Source organism: Rhinopithecus bieti, unplaced genomic scaffold (assembly GCF_001698545.2).
Source record: "Rhinopithecus bieti isolate Rb0 unplaced genomic scaffold, ASM169854v2 scaffold_21649, whole genome shotgun sequence".
Classification (NCBI taxonomy): Eukaryota; Metazoa; Chordata; class Mammalia; order Primates; family Cercopithecidae; genus Rhinopithecus; species Rhinopithecus bieti.
Genome location: NW_016811584.1, coordinates 2,332,613 through 2,347,189, shown reverse-complemented (window position 1 = coordinate 2,347,189; position 14,577 = coordinate 2,332,613). Strand labels below are relative to the sequence as shown.

General features: G+C 35.7%; 1 protein-coding gene across 1 annotated transcript in view; it reads left to right on the top strand.

Annotated features, from left to right (window-relative positions):
• The window catches only part of DNAH12 (dynein axonemal heavy chain 12), a 245,562-nt gene that overhangs the window by 150,302 nt on the left and 80,683 nt on the right, over window positions 1–14,577 (top strand). The window contains 10 exon segments of the mRNA XM_017894137.1: window positions 289–422; window positions 906–1,068; window positions 2,089–2,169; window positions 2,515–2,691; window positions 5,186–5,317; window positions 7,152–7,241; window positions 8,198–8,338; window positions 10,272–10,513; window positions 11,554–11,701; window positions 12,003–12,148. Coding sequence (XP_017749626.1) covers window positions 289–422; window positions 906–1,068; window positions 2,089–2,169; window positions 2,515–2,691; window positions 5,186–5,317; window positions 7,152–7,241; window positions 8,198–8,338; window positions 10,272–10,513; window positions 11,554–11,701; window positions 12,003–12,148 — 1,454 coding nt within the window.

Below are 14,577 nucleotides of genomic sequence, written 5' to 3'. Positions count from 1 at the left end.
CATCCAAGTGGAAGAGCTGGGAAGACAGTGTAATATATCTTTGATAAATAAAACTTCATTGATCCTTCCTTCATATTATCCTTGTTTTTCATTTGAATGTATAAGAATATTAGGTCTTTCAGAGACCTCAGTCTCTCTTATTCTGCTTTCTTCATTAAAATGTTAATTTTCTCAAAACCAAATTATTCTCCCATAGGAAGTCATGTAACTTATTATGCATTAACTTATGGAGTTGGAGTGAGACTACTGTTCATCTTAAATTTCAAGAGTTTTCTTTTCTTATTTTAGTCATGGCCTGAAGATGCTCTTGAACGTGTAGCTGTGAAATTCTTAGAAACACTGGAGCTTACTGAGGTTGAACGACAAGAGATAGTTCCAATCTGTAAACACTTTCACACCTCCATTATGGATCTTTCAGAAAGGTTAATATTAGTAAATTTTAAAATGACAATGAAGGGATTCGTGAAGGCCATTTCCAAATTAATTCACATGTATTTGCTATCTTATCTGCTATCCCCTTTCCTACTGTACTTACCTGGTTTACGTGATATCTTGGGTCTCTTACCAAGTTAGATCCTCCTGGCTTATGAAACATGTGAAATAGTCTGATTTTTTTCTTGCTGTAGTTCATCTTTTATAGACATATTTGTTGATTTGTGGTTTTTTAAAAGATAGGATCTCACTTGATTTGTGCCTTTTAAATATGTCACCACTAGTTGATATTTTAGAGACAAGAAATTATAATGTGGTAATATGTAGGATTCTAGAGTCTTACAATGTTCAAGTACTCACTAACTTCTGTACAAAATGTAATCTTTATGAAATGTCTGTTAATGGTATGTTGAATTTACCTTTTTGTAGAATCCATTATTTATAGTGAAGTATGTTATCTGCCTCTCTTTTAGGTTCTTGCATGAGTTAGGACGACATAACTATGTTACTGCGACTTCTTATCTTGAACTCATTGGCTCATTTCGACAGCTTTTGACAAAGAAGCGACAAGCTGTCATGGAAGCAAAACAGCGATACGTGAACGGGCTTGACAAATTAGCTTTTGCTGAGTCTCAGGTAAATGTGATGAGCTGCTCAGAATGGTAATATATACTGAGAAGTATAAGAAATAATAATACAAGCTACAATTTATTGAGAATATGTGATATGCCAGGCTCTTTGTTATGTATTTCACATCTATTCCTTCAGTTATTCTTCATAACAACTCTATAAGGTAGACACTTTTATGATCCTCATTTTACAAATGAGTGTAGTAAGTTTTATAGAAGTTCAGTAAGTCGACTAGACCACACAGCTCAAATATATCATGTTTTATGTTTAATTAATTTTTTGCCATTTAAGAGAATATAAGTTTAGGTCACTTTTTATTATAAAAGCTGGTTAAATATGAGATTTGTGGTTTTTTTTAATAAGTTCTAGTAATACTTAATTAGTGTTAGTTCAGCATAAGTAATAGAGGTTTGGTTGGCTGATCTTTGTATCATATGTCATGCACAAAGTATATCAGGACTACTCTGAGATGCTGCTTTGTTTTCAATCTACATTTCTTCCATGGCAACTGCATTCTCCTACTGAGGTCTTCTGTGAAGAAAACTGGCCCACACTTTTTTTTTTTTTTTTTTTTTCGAGATGGAGTGTCACTCTGTCACCTAGGCTGGAGTGTAATGGCGCAATCTTGGCTCACTGCAACCTCCACCTCCAAAGTTCAAGCAATTCTGTCTCACCCTCCCAAATAGCTGGGATTACAGGTGCACGCCACCATGCCTGGCAAATTTTTTGTAGTTTTAGTAGAGACGGGATTTCACCATGTTCCCCAGGCTTGTCTCGAATTCCTGAGTTCAGACAGTCCACCTGCTTCGACCTCCCACAGTGCTAGGATTATAGATGTGAGCCACTGTGCTTGGCCCTGGTCCATACTTTCATAGTTTTGTTTATCATGCAAAGAACTAGCAGAAAAAGTTGAGATTTTCTGCTCCAATACTTTTATGGATACATTTAAATTTATATTTTCTGCATTTGGTTTCAATAGCAATTACAGCAATGGAAACTTAATCATATTATAAACTGTCTCTTTAGGTTGGTGAAATGCAAATGGAGCTTGTTGAATTACAGCCCAAATTGGAGGAAGCTAAAATTGAGAATGCAAATATGATGCAGGTGGAGTATCCTGAATGTTTTTGATGTCAAAGGACAATTGAAATATATAAAATTAGCCTTGAAAATAAGGGTTAATTTTTTGCCACTAGACTTTAGAGACTTCACCCTTTTCCATTGACTGGCTGTCTCATTGGGTCCAATGTGGGTTCTGTCTTTTTTGAAGGAATTTGTGAAGCTCATTTCCAAATTAGTTCACATGTATTTGTATTTCTCCTGATTTTATTATAGACCCTTCTGTCCTTCAAAATGATATGTTAGATTCCCTAATTTTCAAATATTCTTTTGTCTAGGATTGAAAAAGCAATTGGATGTTTAAGAAATTGTCTTCATCTTTCACTTCTTTAGGTTATTGAGATAGAGTCTGTACAAGTGGAAGCGAAAAGACAATTTGTGAAATTGGATGAAGAGGTAGCCAGTGGGAAAGCTGAAGAAGCCCAAGCTCTGAAAAATGAGTGTGAAAGTGACCTAGCTGAGGCGATTCCAGCCTTGGAAGCAGCTCTGTCTGCACTGGATACACTTAAGGCACGTGTTTGAATTAGCTACTTTGTGTTACATCAACAGAGGGAAGTTGAATATGGGTATTTGGCTTATTAGAAGTGGCTGTATTTCAGTAGGTGGCATTATCTTGTTTCTATCCAATCAAATGAAACTTGCCTCTTAACAGTTTGCCTTTGATATATTGTTTTATTTAATTTAATTAATTAATTAATTTATTTATTTTTGAGGCAGAGTCTCACTTTGTTGACCAGGCTGGAGTGCAGTAGTACAGTCATGTCCCGCTACAGCCTCCATCTCCTGGGCTCAAATGATTCTCCTACCATAGCCTCCTCAGGAGCTAGGACCACAGACACACACCACTATACCTGGCTAATCTTTTTAAAGGTTTTTTTTTTTTTTTTTTTTTTTTTTTTTTTTTTACAGAGACAGGGTCACCCTATGTTGCCCATGTTGGTCTTAAACTCCTGGGCTCAAGTGATCCTCCCACCTTGGCCTCCCAAAGTGCTGGGATTATAGGCCATGCCTGGCCTATTTTTGCTTTTTGTATATTATTTATAATTTTCATTCAGGATATTCTAGTGGAATGAGACGAATAGACTCCAAGAGGCCAAAGTGGTTCTGTACATGGACCAGCAGGCATATGTTAAGTACAGTGTGGAGCTAGTCTTCTGCAGCCTCCTGGACCTGCATACACAGAAAAACTTAAAGGCCATTTCCAGTACAGCTGTGAGTGGCACCGTCTGTACCACATCATGTTGTACACAACTTTTTACAGGTCTTTAGGCAAGACCAGAACAGTAGGAGAGACAGCATCTGTTGACTAGGGGGTCAACAGCGTATTCAGGTCCCATTCTTTGCCTTTTTTCCTAATCAATACTCTTTCTTTCATGTAACAGACCTGACAAGACTGTAAACTCAACCTGTGGGTAATTCAGCATTTCACAGAATCAAACTATCTGATTTTCAGTAACATCAGCCGCCCTGTAGTTATAAGACAAGAGATTATTTTAGGGCATTTATAGAAATTTCCTAGTGCTCTCAATGCAGTGTGAATCAGGAATTTAAAATGCTGAGCTTATTATATTCTTTCTTCATGCTCTCAGGTACTTTCTTTCTTTCTTTTTTGTTGAGACAGAGTCTCACTCTGTCACTCAGGTTGGAGTGCAGCGATGTGATCATAGCTCACCACAACCTGAAACTTTTGGGCTAAAGTAATCCCCCCCAACCCCCCAACTCAGCTTCCTGAGTAGCTGGAACTACAGTCACATGACACCATGCCTGGCTAATTTCTGGCACATTTAAGAGTCACTTATTACCCTGTGATCTTTCTGCATTCTCTCCTTAGAGATTTATTACAGCAGCTACTTATTTTGACAAAGCCTTGTTTTAAGAGGCACTCCATTCTAGGTGACCATGAGCAACTTCTCTCATGTAACTCTCAAGTAAGTAACTTCTCTCTATGTTCCATGAACTTTCAGCACTCCATCCCCTGATACAGGATTCTTGATGCCTTCAAACTCTCACCAATTTAGGTCATTAATATTAGAGTCCCCTTTCATTGAGAGTCTGTTGCTTATACCCTTCCTGATATCAAATGCTGTATTACCTGAGTTAGAGTTCAGTTACAGAGAAGTGAGTTGACTCTATTTAGTATAAGCAGACAAAGATTCTTTAGGGAATTTTATAAATGGATTACAGAATTGTTGGAAGAGGCTGAGCCTCCAGGAATGACTCACAAAGCCATACTGCAGAAATGGTCTACCAGAGCAGCTGTCCCTCTGAGTAGGAAGCCTGCAGAGCCTTCATACAGTGCCACATAACCTCCACTATAATCTGTATTGTCACAATGGATGTCTTGCACCCTGCCACTCTCCCCATTTATTGTCTGAATTCTAGTATCACTTAAGTGATCTGGAATCAAATTCTCACCCAGAACTCTAGTTGCATGAAAAACTAAGATATATAGTTGTTAGCTTTCCAGCATTTGCATCTTGCAAGGAATGTCAGAAATATATTGGAGTGGGTAAATGAATCTATAGTATCTATTATAACAATGTATACCTTTTTAGAAAATAGGTTTGGGATTGGGACCTACCTCTTCTTTCATCTTCAATACAACTAATATATATAAGCAAATATAGAATTAAGTCTTCATCTAAATTAGGATTCTTAACCTAGGTTCCACATATGGGTGTGGTATGTGATGGTATATGTGAAAAACTGTGTTTTCTGGTGGATTTAGAGCTGCCATTATATTCTCATAAGTATCTATGACTGACCCCTCCCAACATTTGAGAACCATTAGTCTTAATCTGTGTTGAATTCTCTTTATTCTCTTTTGCTAATTCTTTCATAACCACATAAAGTAAAACAAAACAAAACAAAATAAAACAAAAAACTTTGATTTCAAATAAAAGGGGTGCTTTCATTATTCTCCAACATTACTTTAAAATTTTTCCATTATTTAAAAGTAAACTATTCTGAAGATGTCCTGTTTGTTTTTGTTTTTTTCTTTTAGCCAGCCGACATTACAATTGTGAAATCAATGAAGAATCCTCCATCTGGTGTTAAACTAGTTATGGCTGCTGTTTGTGTCATGAAAGATATAAAACCAGAAAAAATTTCAGATCCTTCAGGGACTGGAGGCAAGGTAATAACTTGACACAGATTTGAATCATATTCATGAATGTACAGAACTTGTCAGCAGCAACTATTATCAAATATCAACAGTACCCAAATTAGGGAAGAAACATTGTTTTCCAGATATTGTCTGCATATATTCTAGGGTAAAGCTAAGACAATGTAGTGTCAAAAAAATGTGGTTCCGGATGAGTCTGGCTAACATGGTAAAACCCTGTCTCTACTAAATTTACAAAATTAGCCAGATGCAGTGGCAGGCACCTGTCATCCAGGCAGGAGAATTGCTTGAACCCAGGAGGCAGAGGTTGCAGTGAGCCAAGATCGTGCCACTGCACTCCAGCCTTGGTGACAGAGTGAGACTCCAGCTCAAAAAAAGAAAAATGTGGTTCTAGTTGCTTCCACCTCCTTTTCTGTCTATGCAGAATTCTCCACTACCATGGGCTTGGAACTAAATGAACACTGAGGTACCTGTACTTTTCCAGCTAAGATTCTTTCTGGGTATTCCAACAAATCTGCTGAGTTAAGCAGTATAGTGAAGTTGTTAAAAGCATGTGCTCTGGAGCTAGAATATCTGTATTCAGAAATCCCAGTCCCACTAGCAGCGTGACCTTGGTTAAGGTATTTAACGTGTGGGATTCCATTAAAAAGAAGGTACTCATAGTATCTACCTCATAAAGCTAATGAGAGAATTAGATTAGTTAATACATATAAAGTTTTTAGGCGTAAAGCCTCACAAACAATAAGTGCACAATAAATGTTAGCTGTTATTATTACAATTATTATTCAAGGATACATCCCTTAAAAAGGAAGGCATAATATCCATTCTAAACTGAATATACAGGCTAATTTTCTCTTCAAGTTTTTTTAATACGTGGGTTTAAATTCCTGAATTAAAGAATTAGATTTTTTTTTTTTTGTGGCCATTCTGTCCTTCATTGAGAAAATAAATAGGCTCTTATTAAGTTATTCCCATTTACACACACACACACACACACACACCCCTCCCTATCAGGCTTCCAGAAACAGGAAAAAGAACTTTCAGTTGGTTATTTCAGCTCTTTTACCAGTATAAGTAGCATGTGCTTTTACCCTATGGTTGGCAGAGCAACGTGTACTCTTTGCCTTTCTGCTTTCTCCTTTAATTTCACTTGGAGAGTCTAGGTAAGTGAGGAGTTTGTCTTTAAGAAAAAGTTTGGTACTTTTCTTATTTAAAAGAGTCAAAGAATACAGGAAAATAAATTTTGAAGTAATAAAAATTTATTTTCTTATATGAAATTGTGATGGTGTTTACTCAAGTTGCTGAAGTTTTCAAAAGAAATAATCACATTATTTTCCTTTCAGTGTTTACTTTTTTAAACAAATTCAGTCTATAAATGCATTTCCATATTTAAAAATATTTTATGTTTGACATGTTCTTGAGGAAAGTCTTAATTTCCAAGGAGATGTAAGTTGATAGCTGGGCGTCGTGGATCACACCTATAATCCCAGCACTTTGGGAGGCTGAGGCAGGTGGATCACTTGAGGTCAGGAATTGGAGACCAGCCTGGCCAACATGGTGAAACCCCGTCTCTACTAAAAATACAATAATTAGCCAGGTGTGGTGGAATATGCCTGTAGTCCCAGCTAGGCTGAAGTGGGAGAATCACTTCAACCTGGGAGGCAGTAAGACAAGATTGCACCATGGCACTCCAGCCTGGGCAACAGAGTGAGACTCCATCTCAAAACAAACCAAAAGTATATGATTAGCTTCTCTTGATAATACCTCTTAAACTTCAAGAAGAAAAATTTTACATCTAGCATTTTTAGTTGCAAATTTAACACATTTCCATAAATTTTATTTGTAGATATTAGATTACTGGGGACCTAGCAAAAAACTTCTGGGAGATATGAATTTCTTAAGAGATTTGAAAGAATATGACAAGGACAACATTTCAGTGAGTTGCATTGGTTTTTTTCTATAAATGTGACTTGGTTAAGATGTTTAAGAACTTTAATATTATGCAATAGTTTATAACACATATAGAAATAGTCCATTTTAGGATTAACATAATAGAGATATTACATTTATTAATGATACTATGAATTTTCATAATGTTTAAAACCATTCCTGTCTCAGATATTTAAAAAGTTATTTAATAAGTTACTCTTTTAGTGTATAATTGACTTGAAAGAATTGTGTCTTCTTATAATAAATTAAGAAATCTGATACACAAATTTATGTAAGATTAAAAAAGTATAGCACATTATTTTCTATCCAAATTCTTATTCGTAATGTTTAATTGTTCTTTTCCATTGTTTCCATTTGTTCTCTCAATGTATGTCTTTTTTTTTTTTTTTTTTTTTGAGATGGAGTCTTGCTCTGTAGCCCAGGCTGGAGTGCAGTGGCATGATCTCGGCTCACTGCAACCTCCACCTCCCGGGTTCAAGCAATTCTCCTGCTTCAGCTTCTAGAGTAGCTGGGATTACAGGCACCCACCACCCGCCACCATGCCCAGCTAATTTTTATGCTATTAGTAGAGATGGGGTTTCACCATGTTGGCCAGGCTGGCCTCAAACTCCTGGTCTCAAGTGATCTGCCAGCCTTGGCCTCCCAAAGTGCTGGGATTACAGGTGTGAGCCACTGTGCCCGGTCTAAACTTGTAAGTCTTTTAATATTTTTGGAAGAAACATTTTACCTTCATATCTATAATACATTTGCATATTTTGCTCACAAATATGACGTATTTCTGCTACAATTATGCTTATTTTTAAATTATCTCAAAATACTTATTTTGACTTTTAAAGCCAACATTACTTTCTTATACAAATCTTTTTATTGTATATGATTTTTTTCATCTGATGATTGTGTGATCTATATTGAAATTTTAAAATTTAAATCTTTGTTATATAGGTGACTGTTATGCAGAAGATTCGTAGTGAATACTTAACGAACCCTGAATTTGATCCCCCTAAGGTTGCTAAAGCTTCTTCTGCAGCTGAAGGTCTGTGTAAGTGGATTATGGCCATGGAAGTGTACGACAGAGTTGCAAAGGTATTTTGAAGATTAGCACATCTGTATTCTACTAAGATATTCCCAGGAATTAAAATCTGTACTTATATTTACTGGTTAAGAAGTTTCTCAAAGTGACCACAGAGAGAATTTGTCCTGCTGTAGCATATTATCATATATTGATTGCATACCTAGTAGATGAAGAGAATATTTGTGCATAACATAACCTGATTGGGGCTGGTGTAGGTGGTAGTGATGCAGGAGCAGGGATGATGAGTAAAATTAGTCAGATTTACTTGTAGCTTTAGGACCCAGGACAAAGGGGAATTAAGGTTTGATGAGGCAGAAGCAAAGAAAAATCTAAACCATCAAGGGGAAAGTGCCAGATAAAAAGTTGATTCCAAGGATCAGAAGTAAGAGGATCCAGTAGAGTTAAGAGGCAGAGCATGGAAAGATCCCCTGAAACAATACCATGCACTGACACAGAACCTTTCATGGAATACCCATCGGGTCCAAATTTCTGGGAGAGCAGAGAATAGTTAAGAGCACTTTGTAAATCTGGCTAGCAAAGGACCAGGGCAACAAAGGCTTTGCCCTTGCAGCTTGCAGAATTCTACCTAAGGAAGAAAGAAATATAAATATAAAGTTGGATGAAAATATGTGGTAGCATGTGTTTAAAACAAACTCAGAAGACAGTATAAATGATCAAGCTGTAATAATTGGGAAGGTCTTCCTAAATGATACACATACACGTACCTAGAGAGAGGTAGAGACTTTGTTAGTTTCAAGGGAGCAGACCTGAAAAAACCTGTTAAAGAAATAAAATTAATTTTATCTAGGATGTCTTTCCATGAAACATCTTGTCCCTTCACACAGTAGTCTCATGCTAATTAGTCTCAGCTAATTTGCACATGTTCCACAGATGTGTAGAATCTTGTGGATCCTTTCTACAAAGCAGAGAAGCCAAGGCACTCAGGCTTTTTCCTGCCTTCCCACTCTACACCTCCACACTGCCGTTTTTATTCTGATACAAGCTGCCCCATGTTGATACAGAAGCATGGGAGGGAAATATGCAGTAATATCTTCTCTGAAGTCAGAAGCAGAAAAGGGAGCTTCCTGCTTTCTGTCTACTTATTTAACACATTTTCTTTCATGATTTCAATGCAGCGGAGAGAAAGCAGGGCATTTTGTGTCTGATGCACTGCTCTCTCTTGTCCCTCCTTGCCTTCAGCTTCTTTCATGGCAATTTACTAGAAGGGTTAGGTCTATCTACTTTCTAATAGGCGCAGACTCTCTCTGGTTATCTTCTACATTCTTTGTACCAAGGGCTTAGAGGACGCTCAGTGATCCAGTTGGCCAAACTGCATTGTTGATATGCTGATGAGCATAACAAAACAACTTTAGGAAATCCCTTTTCTGTCATTCAAATGTGGCTTTTCAAGATTTGTTGAGGAAAATTCAGTTTTGGTAGTGAAACTGAGCATCAAGGTTTTCTTCCTTTTTATTTCCACCATCACAGTTCTAATCCTGGCAAGGCAGATGTAAGCCTCAATCTGACTAGGAAGAAAATCACAAGCTTGGACAGGAAAAAAAAAACACCCAAGGCATATTCATGTGTTTAAACAAACACTTATTATTTCATGTTATATGTTTTTCTCTGTTATTTGACAACAGTTCAATGATACCTACTCATTATTTTGAGACATCTTATGACATTTTTGCTACATATTTCGACGTTTTGTTAGCCCAGTGTAAATTATCATTTTATAGGTAACGATTTGCTAGTCCAGATTTATCTATTTTATAAAATATATAGGTATATTTTACTTCGTATGTAAAAACAGAAGATTTAAGGCAAAATGTTTATGTAATTTATTATAATGCATTTTAATCCATAATATCTATAAGGGAGGCATTATACAGATATCAATTTTACATAGTACACATTATATCTGCATATATTGTTCCCAAAAAGGTAGTGGCTCCTAAGAAAGCTCGCTTATCAGAAGCTCAGAAGTCTTTAGCTGAGACAATGGAGCTTTTGAATCAGAAGAGAGCAGAACTGGCAGAAGTAGAACATCATTTGGAAAATTTACAAATGACATTTCTTGAGAAAACAGAGGAAAAGGCTGCTTTAGAAGACCAGGTGGAACTCTGTGCTAAGAAACTTGAGAGAGCCTCACAACTAATTGGAGGACTGGGTGGAGAAAAATCAAGGTCAGATTTCTATTTATTTTAACAAGATTTAGGAATGTCAGCCTTGAATATGTGACCTTCTTTGGGTGTTTATTGTGATTACTGATTTTACAATGGCTGGTTGAGAATGTGGGACATTCTGGAAGACACCTGGCCAGGCTTCTCCAAACAAGGATATCAGTCTTGAGGATGGTGTTTACAAATTGCTTTCACATGGTCTTTTAAAAGAGGCAAATAAGGCAAATGGTAACAATTTTTTTAATCCAGGTGGTGAGTATGTAGTTGTTTGTTGTACAGTTCTTTCCAATTTTATGTATGTTTAACATTTTTTGTAATACAATGTTTGGAGGGAGTAGTGAATGCATGGTTCATTGGTTAAATTTTATGTTAAAGAAGATATAACTGGCTTGATCTAACAAAGCCAGTAAGCTTTATTCTAATGTATTTACTTGGATTGGACAGCCAGCTATTTCATTTATTCTATTTGTTGAATGAATAGCATGATAAGGTTTGACAAGACTTTGTAGTACAGATTAGATAGTTTTGGAATACACTTTTTTATTGTATGGGTTTCATTAAATGAAAAAAATACCATTCTTAGTATGTCAGCTTCTATACCGCTTAAATGTAATTTTTGGCAATGAATTGCAAGTGTTCCTGTGTTTTACAGTCTAACAATAAATACTAAAACAAATAGCACATCCACTAGACCAAATCATCCAAAAGAAAATTATTAGGCAAAATGTTGGTGTTTTGGGTTTTTTTGTTTTATTATTATTATTATTATTATTATTATTATTTTTGCTTTTTCTGAAGGGCCAAGTCCTGTAAGAAATGTCTAATATTCTAATAATGAAAGGAAGACTGTCATTCACATAACATAGATACATGTTATAACACATAAGAGCTAGAAGGGTTCCAACCTCATTTTACAGATAAGCAGGTGTCCCACATTTTATAGCTTTTTGTTAAACAATTGGACGGAAAGCCCTTGCCCTTTCAATTACTGTCTCCTGTCATTCTCTGTTGTAAATCAGTTTTGCCTTTGGTTGATGGCACAGATGGGCCCAAGCTGCAGATGACCTTCAGATAACATACGAAAATTTAACTGGCGATGTCTTGGTATCAGCAGGAGTCATAGCTTACCTTGGTGCTTTCACTTCTGGCTTTCGACAAACATGTACAAAAGATTGGAGCATGTTGTGCAAGGTAGTGGTTTTATGTTTTGTAAGTCTTGTTTTAGAACATCCAAAGTATGTTTTGGGATATTTTGGGGGAAACGATGATAACAAGGACAGAAAAGAAGAAATAACTGAAAACATGGGGTCTTTCTTTTTTTGCTTCTTGTTTCATCAGTAAAATAGTTCCACAGTTCAACTTTTAATTTCTTTTCTTTCCATTCCTTAGCTTTATTAAATACTACCTAGTGACAATTAAACTGATATTTTAATTTAAAAAATATTTCAATTAACAAGATGAAAGAAAACAGATTTTTGTTTATTTCTTACAGAAGAAAAAAATCCCATGTTCAGAAGAGTTCTTGTTGAGTAAAACCCTGGGTGATCCAGTAAAAATTAGAGCTTGGAACATTGCTGGATTACCAACAGATGGGTTTTCCATAGATAATGGAGTGATCGTTAACAACTCAAGGCGTTGGTAAGAAATATAAACTGTTTATTTTTTCTGTTGTTTTATTTGAAAAATTTCAAACATATAGAAAAGTTGAAAGAATTTTATCATAAGCACCAATATAACTACCACCTCCTAGATTCTGCAGTTAACACTTTAGTATTCTTGCTTTATCATGTACCTGTCCTTCCCTCTATCACTCCATCAACCCATCTTTTAAAATGCATTTCCATGTAAATGGCAGACATAGGTATACTTCCTTCCAGATACTTCAGCATGCATATCATCAACTAAAGTTCACTATTTGCTTATGTTTTTATTCTTTTGAGGTAAAATTTACGTACATGAAATACACAAAACCATACCATTCAGTGAGTTCTAATGAAGATATAAACCAGTGTAACCCAAATCTCTATCAAGATACAAAACATGACTACCACCAGGGAAGTCTCCTTATGTTCCTTTTGTATATCCCTACCCTCATCCCACCCCAAGAAATCATTGTTCTGATTATTTCCCACCATAGGTTAGTTTTGCCTAGGTTATTTTTGTATGGATTACTTCTAGAATTTCATATAAAGGAACCATAATGTATATGTTATTGGGTAAGGCTTCTTTTGGCATATTTTTTTCTGAGATCTATCCATGTTATTGCATGCATTGGTACTCTGTTCCTATTTTTTGTTGCTGAGTTCCATTTTATGAATGTATCACTGTTGATGTATTCTCCTATTGATGGACATCTGGGCTATTTCTAGTTTCTGGCTATACAATGTACTTATTTTAACTAGGTATTGCTACCCATCTTCAAGATACTATAACTTGATAATTTATGCAATTTCATGGGTACCTTTTTAATTTGCTATCATTGATAGTCTGATAACTATAAAACTTTTCAAATGGTTTTATTGTTATCCTCTTATTCATATCACTTTGAAAACTTGGAAAATTACTTTCCTTTGAGAAATAGTTTTCTATAATTGTTATGTAGTGACACTGTCATCTAATTTTAAAAGTCTTTTCATGGGACTGTATCTCAAATATACTGTGATAGATACTATGGAGCTCTTAGATGTATCAGGTACTATTCTAAGTGCCCAACATCTTCACAATGTCCTGTGAGTTAGGTATTATTGTTTTCCCATTTTATAGATGATGAAATTGAAACCCAGAATGATTTAGTAATTTTAAATTAGTAAAGATAGCGAATACGTGATAGAGTCAGAATTTGAATCCAGGCAATCTCTAATTTTCAAATCCTTGCTCTTAATTACTATGCTGGAGTGAATTGTGGAATAGGATATCACACTCACTGCCTTTAAAACCATAATGGAAATTTTGGTCTTCTTTTAGATGAGATAAATTTAAAGATATAAGGAAATGTAACATCCTGAAAGTTTGAGTTATTATTTGTTTTATATTCTCTGCAAATCTTTCTGGAAGCTTCAAAACAACTAACTCCTGTTTATATTGACAGTATTGTTTAATAAAATAAGAATGTATATAATCATATATTGAGTTTACACTCAAAACTTTACTTGAGAGTGAAGATACTTAAGTTGAAACTTCTAAGCAATAAGCAAACTTTAATATAATCTGAAAAAGAATATGTTTTAGTTATAAAAAATGTGTTCTGTGGTAGAGCAGGGATCATTCTGTTTAACAGAATATTAGACCCTTGAGTCTGTTAATTCTGTTTTAGAACCCATTTCCATGTGTTTTGTGACCATTCAGATTATTTAAATTGCAGTTTAGAAAATGCTGTTGTGGGCTGGGCATGGTGGCTCATGCCTGTAATCCCACCACTTTGGGAGGCTGAGGTGGGCAGATCACAAGGTCAGGAGTTCAAGACCAGCCTGGTCAATATGATGAAACCCTATCTCTACTGAAAATACAAAAAAAAAAAAAAAAAAAAAATTAGCCAGGCATGGTGGCACGCACCTGTAATCCCAGCTACTCAGGAGGCTGAGGCAGGAGAATTGCTTGAACTTGGGAGGCAGAGGTTGCAGTGAGCCAAGACTGTACCACTGCACTCCAGCCTGGGTGACAGAGCGAGACTCTGTCTCAAAAAAAAAAAAAAAAATCAGTTGAGTAATATAGATTAACTATAACCACTGAGTCCAAATTCTAATTCCTGTGAGAAACATCTGATTGGTCTAGCTTGGAACAAACATTCACCTTAGGTTTAGTAACTTATAGCTGTGGGGCCCAAGCCAGAGTAACAACCATGAGTATTGAAGACCCGGAGTGTAGCTCTCAGAAGAAGAGTCATAACCTGGAAAAGTAGTATACTTTTTACAATTAGGACTCTCATGTTTGCTTCCTTCTTTTTGCATTTTTGGATATGACAAAAGATAATTTCATTTATTTTTATAATGATAGCCATTGACTTCAGCACTATTTGTTGAGTTATCTGCTTTGTCCCTTCAGTCTTTCTTTTTTTTTTTTTTTTTTTT